Here is a 15693-nt window from a genome sequence, read left to right on the forward strand (position 1 = left end):
AACCGGAAGTGCTAAAATGCTAACTCACTTCCGCATTTTGGCCAACGAAGTGGTGTCATACCTGCACCACTCTATTTTCTGAGAGCTCTGACTTGTACCACATGACAGCTGTACCACCTGACTGCTGCAAATTCATGATAGCGTTGCCATAGAAACGCATAATTCTGAGGACTTGAACCAAAGCCACTGGAAGGCAAGCCTGCAACCTTTAGCCAAAAAAAAAACCGTAATGGCTAATGCTAACTGGCAGTATGCATTGGCGGTACGCAGGGAGGAGTTTTGAACGGCGACACAATAGGCTGAGAGATGCCGCACGTGATTAATTTAGCCGTTACGCTTTCTCCAGTGGTAAGAGATACAGAACCTCTTATCTCCCTATAATAATACGATCTCTGCTTGAACTGCTCAAAGTTGAATGTCACGCATTGTCATGTCATAATTACGGTAATTACAACAGGACTTTAAGCTATGTCACACAAGATTATCAGTAAATAACGTCTTGATTTTTATTTTGTTCATCATATGACTTCAGATGTAGAATATAAAGTAATATACACTACGTTTATGGTGTTTATGTACTGTTTAGATATAGGCTAGATGGCTGCTGTCGTTGTATGATAAAAAAAAAAGCTATGTGAAGATTCTTCATTATCTTTTTTTTTTCCACGAAAAAAAATAACAAAATACGGAACGGCATAACATGAGGATGAATAATGACAGAATTTATATCTTCGGGTGAAGTAGCCTTGTCACTCAATGACTTTCCTGAAACCTCGTTCTCTTGAAAATCTATTGGTCTCTTTATTTGTAACACTTTAGACAATCTTTAATTATTAACAATAGCTTAACTTATTGTTGCAGTATAGCCTATAATGCGATTCAAAATGTCATTAAATTTAGTTAAAATGTCATTAAATTTAGTTTATATATTCATTTAAATACATGGGCTACACGGATCTGTTAAAGGCTTTTCATTAATTTTGGGTTATTATAAAGTAGGCTAATCATTTCATTGCAGCAGCAGAGAGAGACTCGTATCCAGTGGCCATCTATCTGCATGTGTCCCGTAAGGAAATCTGCAAAGGAAAGTGTTCTCCTTTAACTGCAGAGGTCTCCACATCCCCTCACACACCTTTACCAGCCTGTGGTTCCTTCCTACAGAGAGCAAGAGGCGGAGGAGAGGAAGGAGATCGTAGATACGCATCCTTGTTGAAGTCAATGAGAACTTCTCTTCGGAGGAAACGGGCGTTTGTGAAGGAGCTTCAGGACGTTTGGAGATCTCAGAGATGCTTTTGATGGTCTCAGCCGGCGATATCGCTCCGTTCATGTTCAGAACAAAACTGAGAGACCATTTCAATGACTCAATGTGCTCGTTTTGAGGAGCAAAGGAGACGTTTCTGTAGGATTTTCAGTCCGGAGACGTGATGTCTGCCAGCGCTCGTGCCCTTCTCTTAGGTAAGTTTCCTCCTCGTGCTTGTGGAGTGATGTTTCTGCAGCGCTTGGCAAATTTGATCAGTTGTAGATATTTAATAGACTTTGTAGTAGTTTACTTGTTTGGTGATGTCTGTAGTTTCTGCTAATGTTACTTTTACACGACAATTGACAAAAATAAGAGATCAGATTATGGCAAGCTGTTTTAGCATTTTCTTTAAGCGTACTAGTATCGATTTTTATGTTACTATTAGAACTGTGTAGGCCATTCAAATAGTGATTATTATCTTTTTATTTTCACTAGTAACTGTTTTTTAGACATTAGAATATTTTTCTTAGGCTATTTATTTATTTTTTTGCTACAGTACTTGTCACTATTCCATTTTTTGTTTAGTAACAAATTTCACATTTTCGCCACTGAATTCTATGTTGGTCTGTGATTCAGATGTCAACTATTCACTTCCTATTCTATTCCAGTTGTTGCTGGTATAAGTTTTACTAGGCACATTTTATTGTTTACTTGTTATATGTAATGGACTAGTCAAAATAGCTATTTTATAGTTCAATCTTTTTAGTAGATTAAAAAGTAATTAAATATTAAAGTGGCTTGCCATAACCAGGTATACTTCAACCTTCCTTGTGCTGTATTATTCAGCATCCGGATATATTATGCATTAATTTATTAATGCCTTCCTGTCCATGAATTAAGTTATGTTTTTCTTGATTGTCCAAAAGTGATGTTAAATGCATGTTTCACAGCCTTTTTACAAACTCTCTGCAATATTTTAAATGATACTGTACTGAAAGAGAACTATTTTAGTGTTGAATTTGAAGTTGAAAGCAAATTTCTTTTACATTTTTCTTTATTTCTCCATATTTCTGTAATTGAGAATGCATATATTTAGTGTTTAAGTCTGACACATAGGGTGAAATCAGGTAAAAAGGGCCACATTTTGGTCTGAAGCAGCATTAAAATGTCTCTGCACATTTTCCAGACTGCGCATTTTGTTAAGTCAGGTCCCTTCTATCATTTTATGTTAAAAATATGTAACAAAAAACAACTGTTTAAACCCAAGAGCTATTTAAATGTCAGAAGTTTCCCTCAGTATCAACATCACTATGTTCAGTAAAATGGGCCAGTATTTCAAAACCATCATTGTGAACAAAGAAATGAATGCTATGTAATGTGAAAAGCTGCTATTGTGATTTTATATTTTCCCTTCAATACTCTGTAAAATTAGTTGTCCTGCAAACTCAGACCATTTCATGCATGTCAAGTATTATTGTGTATCTGGCATATTTTACCTTATGGCCTATTTTACCAGACATCATCCTAGATATAACTAGATTTGCATGTCCTTAAGAAAATGTCAGTTCTTAGTTGCAAGTCAGCAAAAAAAAAAAAGTTTTAGTTTAGTTTTAGGCTTTGGTTCTGTGTAAATTAAATTTGCTGCTGTCATGATGTTCAGTGTGTGTCTTATTTCCAGTTGGCTGCTGGAGAATCAATACATGAGTTTGAAGTTGTGTGTAAGCCATTTTACTTGTAATGTGATATTTCAGAGTGGATCTGGATATTCAGTGAGTAAAAATGTGGATTTTATCCATTGGGAATTGATTGTATCATGAAAAGAGGGTGTGTATGACAGGTGGTTGGAGGAGAGTAATTGAAAAAAATAAGAGGTCTTGATGACGTCAGACGAAAAGGACGTTTAGTTATTGTGTTTTGATGAAAACTGCAGAAACAAGTGCTTTTTCATTTGGAATAACTTGCGCTGATTAACCATTCACAATGAGACTAGAAACAAGTAATAATAATTTAATGTTGGCTTAAGTTCTGTAGCACTGCATGCTCTGTAAATTACCACAGCATGTGTGCTTTCTTTTACTGACGTTTACCGAAGTGTTGTGACTAGAGTAGACAATAAGCGGCGCAGAGAGACGCGAGGCGCTTGAGTCCTCCGACTCGCACACATACAACAGCAAACGCCACAGCAATTATCATGATGAGCGCTTTCATTAGTTGCATTAAAACAACTGTGCTAGACAAGCCATGCAAACAACACAACATATCACAACACTGTCATTCACACCCCGCAGACATGCCAACACAAACACAGCTGTATAGCTGCCTGTCCATCGATCTGTCTATCTAATGGCTTTGAAATTTACTTGGTTTTGGCTTTTCTTCTGGAAATAATTGATCATTGTCTAATAGTAAAGAACATCTTATTCCCTATAGCAGGAATTATCACTCCTGCAGTTCTAAATAGATGTTTTCTGAGCAGCACAAACTGTTTTGTTTGTTTGATTATTCTCTCTCCTAGAGCAACTTGTGTTTTTTTCCCTGAGAAATGTGCTCATGATGCGGTAGCAATGGCAAGATACTGCTAAACCAAAATGTGCTACTATTCAGGTTATATTTGAAGGGCTGGATAGGTTCATTGAGACTTTCCTCATTAAATTCTGTGTTATTTTACATTCAGTTTTAAGATTTGCATAACAAAATGTTTTATTATATATATATATATATAAATTAAGGATGCACCATATACCATGTCAATTATCTGCACTGTATTATATTATATTATATTTTATTATATTATATACAACAGATTGTTCTGGTTCTCGAATCTGATTGGCTGATAGGTCTTTCCAGCCATGTGATGTTCTACCAATATCACTAACGTTTTTATATATTATTATTCAGTTTTAAGATTTGCGGAACATTTGTTAGATATATAAAAATTAGGCATGCATGATATACCATGTCAATTATCTGCATTAGATATTTTAAAAAATTTATATCACCTGATATTGGGCATCCTCATTTCCTATATTATATTATATTATATTATATTATTTTTTTGAAACTTTTTATATGTTGTTATTTTTATTCAGTTTTAAGATTTGCACAGCAAAATGTTTTTGTTATATATTATCCAGTTTTAAGACTATATATAACAATTAGGCATGTGTGATACCATTTCAATTTAACATCTGATATAAAATTAAAAATATTTCCACTATTTTTATATTTATATGACATTTGCCATAATTTTACGTTCACTTAAATTTATTCTTTAAAAACACTAATAATTTAATTTTTCATATTGTACATTATAATGTTGTGATTTTTAAATTAATTTGTAGTATTTAAAACGATTAGCATTAGTGTTTTTTATTTATTTCAACAAAATAGTTAATATCTGCCTGTTGTTTTTATTATTGACCATAACATAAAATAATTATTAGCTTATCAGTATCAGCAAGAATTTTAATATGGGTGCATCCCTATCCCTAATATAAAACAAAGCTTTTTCCATTGCTTAAAACAACCATTTGTTGCAGCGTACTCAAATAAAGAGTGTGTTAAGAAGCAGATCTAAGATCAGTCTATTTTTAGATAGATCTCCAGGGGCAGCAAAGTATCTGTCAAGTATAAAGATGACATGGGCATCCAGAACTAGAGGTCAGGAAGTGACATCCTGCTGTGTGCTGCCTTCCCCCTCTTTCAGTCTCTCTCTCGCTCTCGCTCTCTCTGCCCTGTGAATGTTGCTGTCAAACAGACTTTAATAACAAAAGCTGCATGTAGCGTTCTGAAATATGGAGTATCTCCTTACTTGACCTCAGTGTCTCTAACCCTAACCCTGCTGAGACCACAACCTTTCTATGCCAGAGGCCCATTCATTCACTGCGAGCATCTGCATTTGCTTGCACAAATGCAGTGAGATAATAGGATCATTTGTGCGTGTGCCATAACAGAAAAATGTTTCTCTATGTCATAGTAAATGTTTTCTTCCTGATATTTCATGGCAAAATGACATTAATATTTAATTGTTTGTTTATAATTTATTAATTTTTGCTTGCTAAATGGACGTCCCTGCATTACTTTCTTAGACACCATAAATACTGTATAGTGCCTTCAGTAATGAAACCATTTGTACAAAGAAGCTCGATACACTTCCCACAGGATTATGAGCCATATTAAAGCGCACACCAACAAAAAGCTGGGAGTAACTAGCCCATGTGTGTGTGTTTTCAGACGGCTGTGGTAATTTAGTAACTTGAGTCAGGAACTGTAGTGTGTATTTTTTCAGCACCTAGCTCTAATTCAGCTTCTGATGAGCCCGGCTTCACATGGACCATGTCAGTTGTGTGTGTGTGTGTGTGTGTGAACATCCCCATGGGGACCCAGTGCTGTCTTTAATTAGTAGAGCACATCACAGCAGGGCCGGCCCTCACTGAGAGCCGTGTCATTCCGTTCAGAGAAATCACAGTGACATCCTTTCTCCCACCAGACACACAGCACCAGCCACTTACCTCCTCTGTACACACACACACACACACACACACACACAGTTTAACATGCACAGACTTACACACATGCACACACACACTGATATCAATCACACTGCTGTACATGTGCACAACACATCCAAAAAACAGTCCAGCGGTGTTGCTGTATGTGTGAGTGTGGGATGGTCTGTTTTGATAAGTGACATGAAAGTGTGATATTGTACATTGTCTTATTGACCGTATGAAACCTTACACCTTAACAACAAGTGAATAGATAAAAATAACCTGAGTTGTACCCTGCAAAAAAAAAAAAAAAAAAAAAAGTTCTGTCATGAAACTCTAGATGCCACAGGCTGTTAGGTCCTTAACTCTGCTTGCAATCACATCAATCTGTAGGGCACAGCTGATTGGTTCCTGCTGTATCAGTAGCCAATGAGCTCGCTGCTCAACCTTCAAATACTTGGTCAGCCTTTGCTGTAGGAGTTGCAGCGCGCTTTCAGAAACCCTCCACCTTCCCCAGCTCCACATGTATAGATCTGCTATGGGTAATTAATGTATGCTATATTGTACAGCAGCAGCATGTCTTACTTGCTCACAGCAGTGTGTCGTGTATGTATTGGCAGTAGCAAATGCCGCACTTTATCTATTCCACCAAGACATATCAAACATATCAACATTGTCATATCCATTACCATGCCAAACACTCTGAGAGTTGTCATGACAGAAATACATATATCTCAAAGCTGACAGTAAAGACATTTATAATGTTCCAAAAGATTTCTATATCAAAGATGCTGATCTTTTCTCTAAAAGAATCCTGAAAAAAATGCATCACAGTTTCCACAAAAATATTAAGCAGTACAACTGTTTTCAGCATTGATAATGATAAGAAATATGCCTTGAGCACCAAATCAGTATTTGAGTGATTTCTGAAGGATCATGTGACACTGAAGACTGGAGTAATGATGCTGAAAATTCAGCTTTGCATCACAGGAATAAATTACATTTTAAAATATATTAACATATAGAATAGTTGTTTAAATTGTAATAATATTTGACAGTATTACTGTTTTCATGGCAGTTTTGATCAAATAAATGCATGTTCTTTTAAAAACATTAAAACATTTTCGAACGTAGTACATATATAGATGAATTCTGAGAATAAATGCAAAACTTGTGTATTTTTTTTTTATACATATGTGTAAGGTGTGTTGATTTTGTCGTAAAGTTTTTATTTAGTGTGCTTTTTTTTATTATAAATAACCATGCCAGTGATTGCTGTATACAATTTCATTCTATAGAAATGAGCAAATTTTACATTTTGTTATAGACTCCTTTTGTGTTCCACATGACAAAAATGGTATTTTTAGTCTAAAATGAAGATAGGACTCGATTAGACTTTACAAATTTAGACGTGCATAGATGGATGGATGGATAGATAGATAGATAGATAGATAGATAGATAGCATATGTTATGAGAGCATAGAGTCATTTTGTAAAGAATGTTTTACCTTCCGTCCCTTGTGCTTTTAGTGTATGTTGGTCATCATTGCATTTGAAGTGTCTCATGGCACAGGCCACTCTGACCTACAAATCTCACAGCACTCAGAGACACGAGTGAGGAAAATGGCAAACAGATTGTGGAGGAGCATTTGAGGCTCAGAGTTGGAATGATCTCCTTTACTCCTGGTTTTCCTGAGACACCGTGAAACGGTTTAGATTTACTGTAATCCAAACCACATGCTCTCACCTCACGCTTTCATTGTGGAAAAACCAAAATATTTCTTTCAAAAATATTTGGGGGAGGTTTGAGTTTCAGAGTTACCTCTGGATTTATAGGCAGCATTGGCGGGGATTTACAGGGTGTTTTTTGAGAACTTTTTTTTTTTTTTTAAATATAAAATGTATCTTTATTTTTGTTTTGTTTTTTTTCTTTTGCTTTTGACCACCCTGAAGATGAATTCGTACATTTGGATAAGAGTCACATTTCTTTATAAACGGGAGGGAAAACGAGGACTACTATAGAATATTATTTTTTCTAAGCTTTTAGTGCCAAGAATGAAACTTAAATCACACCCCTCCTCCAGGATTACAAACGATTCACTCTAAACATTTATTAACTCTGCTGTCCACTGCAACGTGTTGTCCATTTGATAAATGAGCAAAACCTTTTAATATGAGAAGCCAGACAAACAAAGAGTGATGGATGTGTTTAAATATATTAATTAATCTTGTGAATTATATTTAATGTCTATGAAAAGCATCTGTTGTCGATTAACACAGAATATATATATATATATATATATATTTTTTTTTTTTTTCAAATTAAAAGCATTTGCTGTAATGCACTTATAGTGGAAACCTGGCAAGCAAGTGACTGGAGGTTAGAAAAGCAGAAATATGAAGCTCAAATTATTTTTTTTCTTCTAAAGCACTTTCATAAATTGTTTTTGAGCTGTCTAAATAATTTTCTCGGTGGACGAACTTCTGGTTATGCATTTCTGACAGATAACGTTGTAGTTGGCACACATGCTGGAAGAAGCTAATGAGGTTTTCTCCTTCTCTCTAGTTCTTTCTTGCTTTCTCTCCCTAACTTTTTTTTACAGAACATATGGCACTAGTACTTCTGTTTTTTTACGAGTCGTTAGACATAACTTCTTAAAGAAACTGAGCCGTTCCACTGCACTGCACATGTGTGATTTTTTTTTTTTTTTTTTGCTCTAATTGCTCCTGTTGAATCAGTGCGTTCTGTTCACCTACAGAAACAAAAGCAGCAGCAGTTTTTGCCATCTCGCATCGCTCATCCCTTCACGGCTAATACACCCAGAAGGAACACCCGCAGGTTGCGTTTGGCAACTTTCTGATTATGGTGCAGGATTCAAGATGTATTTAAAATGAGGTGTCCCTTGAACATAATACAGCACAGAAAGCTCTGGGAAAATCCTAGTTGATTTTATATTTTGTTTTTGGGCTTTTGCCACTCTTTAATGATATATAGCATGAGAGCGAAGGGAAATTGCAGTGGAAAGACAGATGGAATGGGATTAGAATATGGCACAGACTCAAACTCATCGTTGCCTCCCATTTTGCATGCTATCCATCCTAAAAAGTATGCAAGATTAGAATTAGTGCAACTAATGCTGCCTTCACATGCGATCGTAAATTTCCTATTTCCCATTTCTGAAATTGTGATTCTGAACTTGCCACATACAAGGGATTTGTTGTCGGAAAGAACAGGAATCATGGAGGACACCAGGTTTATTCTTGCCTATTTATTGGGAAAATCTAAATATTAAAGCCAAAACTATATTTATTGTCCCATTCATTGACAACCATATAAAAATTCATCTAGATAGTCACCTTGCTGACAGTTCTAGAATTTAGGTCAAATAAATATGCACATATAAATATGCACCACATTTAATGACAAGACAAGGCGATGTAGTTGAACTAATAATAATTAAACAAAACTAATAAAGAAAACCAGTCACAGACATCCAATCGTTCTCCCCTACACCATGTTTAAAGTTTATGGTCTGCCCAACTATGGAACTTTGGTATCAAAATTATCCCCAATGTCCATTATGTTTTATTCTTTTAATATTATGTATAAAATGGGTATGTTTAGGTTCGGGGTGGGGTTTAGGGATCTTACATTTATCTACAAAACGATAAAAGGGAAATTATACATATATCTTTATGACATGAAAGATTCATAAATATTTTACTTTTTTTTCTCGCTTAAAAAAACATATTACGTTTTAGTGCTATAAATACGTCAATACTGTATGTTTCAGCACCTTTCTAAACATACAAAAATGTAAGTTTTGTGTCTTTTAAAGTTACATATTTATACCTACGTATTAACAATGAGACCAGGCTGGATAGCTGGATATACACAGGGCAGCACTTCACTCACTTCAAACCGTCAACACATATTTTTATTTGCCGGCAACCTGTCAAAAAAAAAGCTTGGTGGGTAACCATTTGAAAATTAAGAAATTATAGGGTTAGTTCACCCAAATATAAAAATTCAATCATCATTTACTCACCCTCATGTCGTTCCAAACCCGCAAGAGTTTCGTTCATCTTTGGAACACAAACTAAGATATCTTAATGTAATCAGAGAGATTTCTGTCCCTCTATTGACAGTCTACGCAACTACCATTTTGTCGCTTCAAAAAGTTCATAAAGAGATCGTAAAACTAATCCATATGAATTGAGAGGTTTAGTCCAAATTTTCTGAAGAGACTCGATCGCTTTATATGATGAACAGATTTAATTTAGGCTTTTATTCACATAAACATTCATGAACTCACACAGCAGTTGTGGTAAACAGAAGCTCAAGCATGTTCGCTTGACGTGCGAGAACCAGTGAGGTTCATTCTCGTGTGTTACGCATCACGTTTGAGCTTTCACAAGAACCAATGAGGTTTGTTCTTGTGCGTCAAGCAGGTTCGGTTGATCCTTTGTTTATGTTCGCTGATCAATATTTATATGTGAATAAATGTCTAAATTCAGTCTGTTCATCATATAAAGCGACTGAGTCTCTTCAGACAGTTTTAACTAAACCGGTTGATTCATATGGATTAGTTTTACGATTTCTTAATGAATATTTTGAAGCGTCAAAGTGGTAGTTGCATAGACTGTCAATAGAGGGACAGAAATCTCTCATATTTCATTTATAATATCTTCATTTGTTTATAAATTCTTTATTTTGGGTTTGGAACAACATGAGGGTGAGTAAATGATGACAATTTTTTTCATTTTTGGGTGAACTATCCTTTTAAGATGTAAATTTTGCTATTGTAATTTTACAGTAAAATAAATAAATAATATTATCTTTATAACTCAAATTTTTATTTTACAGTACAATAGTGTTATTACAAATATATATATATATATATATATATTATTTTGTTTTATATTTTTATTTAATAATAATCACAATAAAATCGTAATATTATTTACAGTCATATTGAATGGGTCAAAAACAGCATAAATGTGGCCTGTGAAAACTTAAGTGGAAAGGTTCTTTTTAAAGAAATTTTCAAAACTAAAAAAATTTATTACAGTGAAGGATTTTGCCATTTTAAAAAAGTCTTCAGAGTAAAGTAATTTTTCTGCTTTTTTAAAAATTATATTTATTATTATATTTTCCATGCAGATGAATCCCAACAAAATTACCCCACAAATATACAGTAGCTATTCAAGTCCCCCCAATATTGTGCAGCTCTATTCTAATAGTCAGGTTGAATATTAGATTAGATTGTATATTAGATTATATATCAGGTTGAATTGTGTAAGAGAAATATTATTTTTATAGGTGTGTCACTGATTATACATGATCAGTTTTGTTAATCTTATATGAGCACAACCCCCCCCTTTCTGTCACACATTTGGTAGAAGTCTCAGATATATTGGCCTTTTTATATCTTTTTTTAATCTGCAAATGTTGTGAGAAGCAACTTGTGAATAAAGCCTCTTTCTGTAGTCAAGGTCAGTAGGCCTTGAAAGAGTCTAGGGAGTCAGATAAAATGTTTCCAATTACGTCAGGTGGGCATATTATGGGATGTTGAGGAAGACCAATGTGGATGAAGATGAACCAGAAAGTGTACATATATGATAAAAGGAAGTAGGAGGCCTTATGATAATCTGTTCATTTGCTTATCCAATCAACTTTGATAGTCTTTGTTCAATGAAAAATGAATATGTATGATTTTACTGAATAAATACTCTGTTTTGCTTAGAGTTCATTTTGTAACTCTCTGAGATATATTTCGGTTGTAAGAGAGAGATCGTGATTTCAAATAAATTTTATTTATTTTTTTACCATTGAGAGTCCTGACTTCAATTTTATTGGTGAATTTCCACAGTGACAGTTTCCACTTTTAAACTGCAGTATTAGCATGTAAGCGGACCGCTGAAGGGCCTGCCTGAAATAACCTGAGTCTCTTGTCGGTAAAATTGGGTTCAACCTCCCCAGCCCTCAGGAGCTGACACCTTCCTCCTATTGTTAGTTAAATACTGAGGGCTTGTGTGTGAGCTGTGAAAAGCTGTATTTTAAAAGGGCTGTCTGGTGTTATTTGTGGTACGGAGGAGGACGAGTCAATACAGGTGCTGCCGCGGCCGCGTGTCGGGCTGCTGTTTCCTGCTGCGTCTATTCTGAGCAGCTTTACCTTGGCGTTCATGCGGTGTGACAGCTTAACTGCAGTGCGCGTCCCTGCTGGAACAGACGAAAGGCGAAGGTCTCGCTCAGATGCCCGGTCTTCCTCAGCGTGAGCCGAAATCTGGCATTTAAAAAGAGGCATGCCATTTACTGTGTCCAGCAACAGAGGAAAAACAAGATCCTATAGGAGAAATCTGCCACGGGATAAAGGTTATGTTGATAAAGTCATTTTTGTTTGATTTTATTATTTATAGACCAAGCTGAATTTCTAATAGAAGGATATTAAGTTTTATTTGCTCTAAGGTATACGGTGCTTTAAGGGATAGATCACTCCAAAAAAAATATTCTGCCATCATTTATTCACCTTCATGTCATTCCCAACCAATGGAAGCTTGTTTCTGCCATGAAATAAAAACGAAAAAGGTAATTGAGACTTTTTATCTCAGAATTGCAAGTTTATATCTCACAAATCTGATTTTTTTCTCAGAATTGTGAGATATAAACTCACAGTTGCAAGTTATAAAGTCAGAATTGCATGATATAAAGTCAGAATTGTCAGTTATAAAGTCAGTTTTGTGAGAAGAAAAGTCAGAATTGCAAGTTTATATCTTTTTTTCCTCGCAATTCTGACTTTTTTTCTCAGAATTTTGAGATATAAACTCGCAATTGCGTGTTCTAATGTCCAATTGTGAAGAAAAAAGACTGACGTTTTTTCTCAGAATTGTGAGTTTATAGCAGAATTCTGACTTTATAAGATGCAATTGAGAGTTTATATCATGCAATTTTAACTTTATAACTCGCAATTGTGAGTTTATATCTAGCAATTCTGAGAAAAAAACGTCAGTCTTTTTTCCTTTTTCCTCAGTCAGAATTGTGACAAACTCGCAATTATAAATATATAGTCACAATTCTGACTTTTTTCACAATTGCGAGTTTTTGTCACGCAATTCTGACTTTATATCACACAACTCTGACTTTATATCTCGCAATTCTGCTTTATATCTCGCAAATCTTAGAAAAAAAGCCAGAATTGTGAGATGAAAACTTGCAATTGCGAGAAAAAAAAGGCAGAATTGTGAGATAAAGTCACAATTACCTTTTTTATTTTTTTATTTAGTGGCGGAAACAAGCTTCCATACCAACCTGTTTGATGTTAATTCCTCTGTGGGGAAAAAAGGAGAAGTTTAGCAGTATGTTGACGCTGTTCTTTTCAGTGTATGATTCAAGCTCCAAAAATCATGTTTGAATTTTTTTTTTTTAAACTTACAATGTTCGCCATACATGTTGACTCTGGTCCCGAATCAGAAGACCAAGCTGCACCTCATCTCTATGGATTGCTGGAGTAATCCTGTGTTTGCATCTCTCTTGTATTTACTACTACATGACATAGAGACAGAGCGCATTTAGGCCACGCCCACACCGGGGGGGGGGGGGGGGCAATCCAACCGTCTCCATTGACTTTGTATTGCGTGAGGCTGTCTCCTTGTCATTTCTGACTTATAACAAAAAACAGAACAATGCCTTAAAGCTGCTGTGTGACAAGGTGTACAGCTAACAAACTAAAAAACCCAGAACTAAGTTTTTATAAGCTACCGAACTGTAAAAGCCAACCTTTAATGAGACAAAAGTAGATACAGGCAATAAGACGTGAAGCATCAGCAGGAAGAATGGGTAAATCTTGGGATCCTGACACTTAGTATCCCTCAGTAAGCCTACGTGTGCAGTGAACATTTAGTCACTGTTAAGTCAAATATCCAAATGTCAGTTTTATATATTACATTTCCTGTCGCTGATTACATTACCCTTCAGTGGGCGTAGTTCTCATAGTAATATGACATGTCGCGCTCTATCTCAATCGCCTGTATCCACTTTTTAGTCCTTAAACGCTTGTTTTTTGGGTCGACAGCTTATAAAAACTTCTGGGTTTTTGGTTCTGGGTTTTTTTTTAGCTTGTTTTCTGTACACCTTGTCACATAGCAGCTTTTAGACATTGTTCTGTTTTTTGTTATAAGTCAGAAATGACAAGGAGGCAGCCTCACGCAATACAAAGTCAATGGAGGCGGTTGGATTGTTTTCCCCCCCAGTGGCCGTGGTTTTTAGATTATGACGCGTGACACTCTGTCTCTATGCACAAATTAGTGGGAAGGGCTAAAGAGGTAATGATGTAGAAGTAGATGAGTTATGGCAGAGGGGGAGATTTTTAGTAAATTTCCTTGCAAATCTATTGTATGAATTGAAATGCAATGCACAAATTGTACGGATTTGATTTATGGTGTTTTTATGATGCATTTTTGCTTTACAGCCTGTGGTAACCATTAACTTTCATTTTATGGAAAAGAGTAGCTTGAACATACAAATGAACAAACATCTCCTTTTGTGTTTAGCAGAAAAATGCCATGAGGAAGAGCAAATAATGACTACTTTTTTTTTTTTTTTTTAAACTATCCCTTTAATCACTAGGAAACATTGTATCTGAGGTCATTTTTGATGTCACAATAACAAGAAATTCGTCAAGGCAAGCGGAACGGTAGGGAATAACAAGGGCTTTCCATCGGCCGAACGTCTCTTGATTAAACAAACATTACTCATGTCAACAGCGTATGTCTCTTTCCCTCTCTCCATTGACCTCTCCTCTGTACAGCTCCTGTGACTTTGAGTAATGCTGAAACCAGGGCAGAGTTTCCACTGCCTCCCCTTAATGAGCTAATTAAGTCCGTGGCTTGCAGTTTTAAAGTAGCTGTTCCTCTGGTAGGCAGAGGAAATCTCAGCAAACATACAGACTTTGGGTTTGCGTGGAAGAGCATCTCTAACATTACATGGGCGGCACAGTGTAACAGTTTTTATGTTTTTCATATTAGAATGATTTCTGAAGGATCTTTTGATACTGAAGACTGGAGTAATGATGCTGAAAATTCAGCTTTGCATCACAGGATTACATTACATTTTAAAATATATTAAAACAGAAGAGTGTTATTTTAAATGATAATAATATTTCACAATATTACTGTTTTTACTGTATTTTTGACCATATAAATGAAGCCTTGGTGAGCATAAGACACTTCTTTAAAAACTTACTGACTCCAGACTTTTGAACAGTAGTGTAAGAGGACAGACTCTATGCCAGTAGTCAAAAGCATGGCTGTGTGAGACTAGAACAACAGAAAGAACTGCATTAGCACATCTCAGCATTTATCTGTTGTCTATTACAAAGATGATTCAATGATGATTGTTTTAATCTAATGTGTCAGTGCTGCGTCTGCAGAAAAACCTAAATAGTCTCTCTAAAAATAAAATAACAGTTGAAATGTGTCTTCAGGGGAAGTGTGTGTCTTCTCATTAATGTGTGAGGATCTACATGACGCAAGAGATTTTGACCAACTTTGACGGCGTCGTCTGATCTTGTCTGAATCATGTGAGATGACTGATGGATGAGGGGTCTGTTGATAATGAGTCTGCATTCTTTGATGGCATGGATCAGCATTAGAAAAATCCAAGATGACCTTGCGTTATGCAAACGCGTGACACCTCACTCTTGTAAGAGGAATGACTGTATACATTCTATGCGCATCCTTGAGTATGTGAGCAAAAGCTAGCTGGAGGGAACGACGGCGTGTGTGTGACTGCTTATCCCATGCTGTGAATGTGTGAGAGACAGATGTCAAGGTTAGCTGATGTGAAGGCACAGTGCATCCTGCCGTCAGCGTGTGATCTTCAGAGGAAGATGGAAAGAAAGAAGATATGTGTGAAATGAATACTAGGCTTCTGCATACTGGATACTGCACAGTATATACTGTATC

General features: G+C 35.7%; 1 protein-coding gene across 1 annotated transcript in view; it reads left to right on the top strand.

The window, feature by feature from the left end:
- Positions 1–1062: 1062 nt before the first annotated feature.
- LOC127521463 (CXADR-like membrane protein) overlaps positions 1063–15693 on the top strand; it is a 67096-nt gene continuing 52465 nt past the window's right edge. The window contains exon 1 of the mRNA XM_051910731.1: positions 1063–1455. Within this exon, the coding sequence (XP_051766691.1) occupies positions 1425–1455 (31 nt within the window). The 5' untranslated portion in view covers positions 1063–1424. The remainder of the gene's footprint in view (positions 1456–15693) is intronic.

Source organism: Ctenopharyngodon idella, chromosome 10, assembly GCF_019924925.1.
Source record: "Ctenopharyngodon idella isolate HZGC_01 chromosome 10, HZGC01, whole genome shotgun sequence".
NCBI lineage: Eukaryota > Metazoa > Chordata > Actinopteri > Cypriniformes > Xenocyprididae > Ctenopharyngodon > Ctenopharyngodon idella.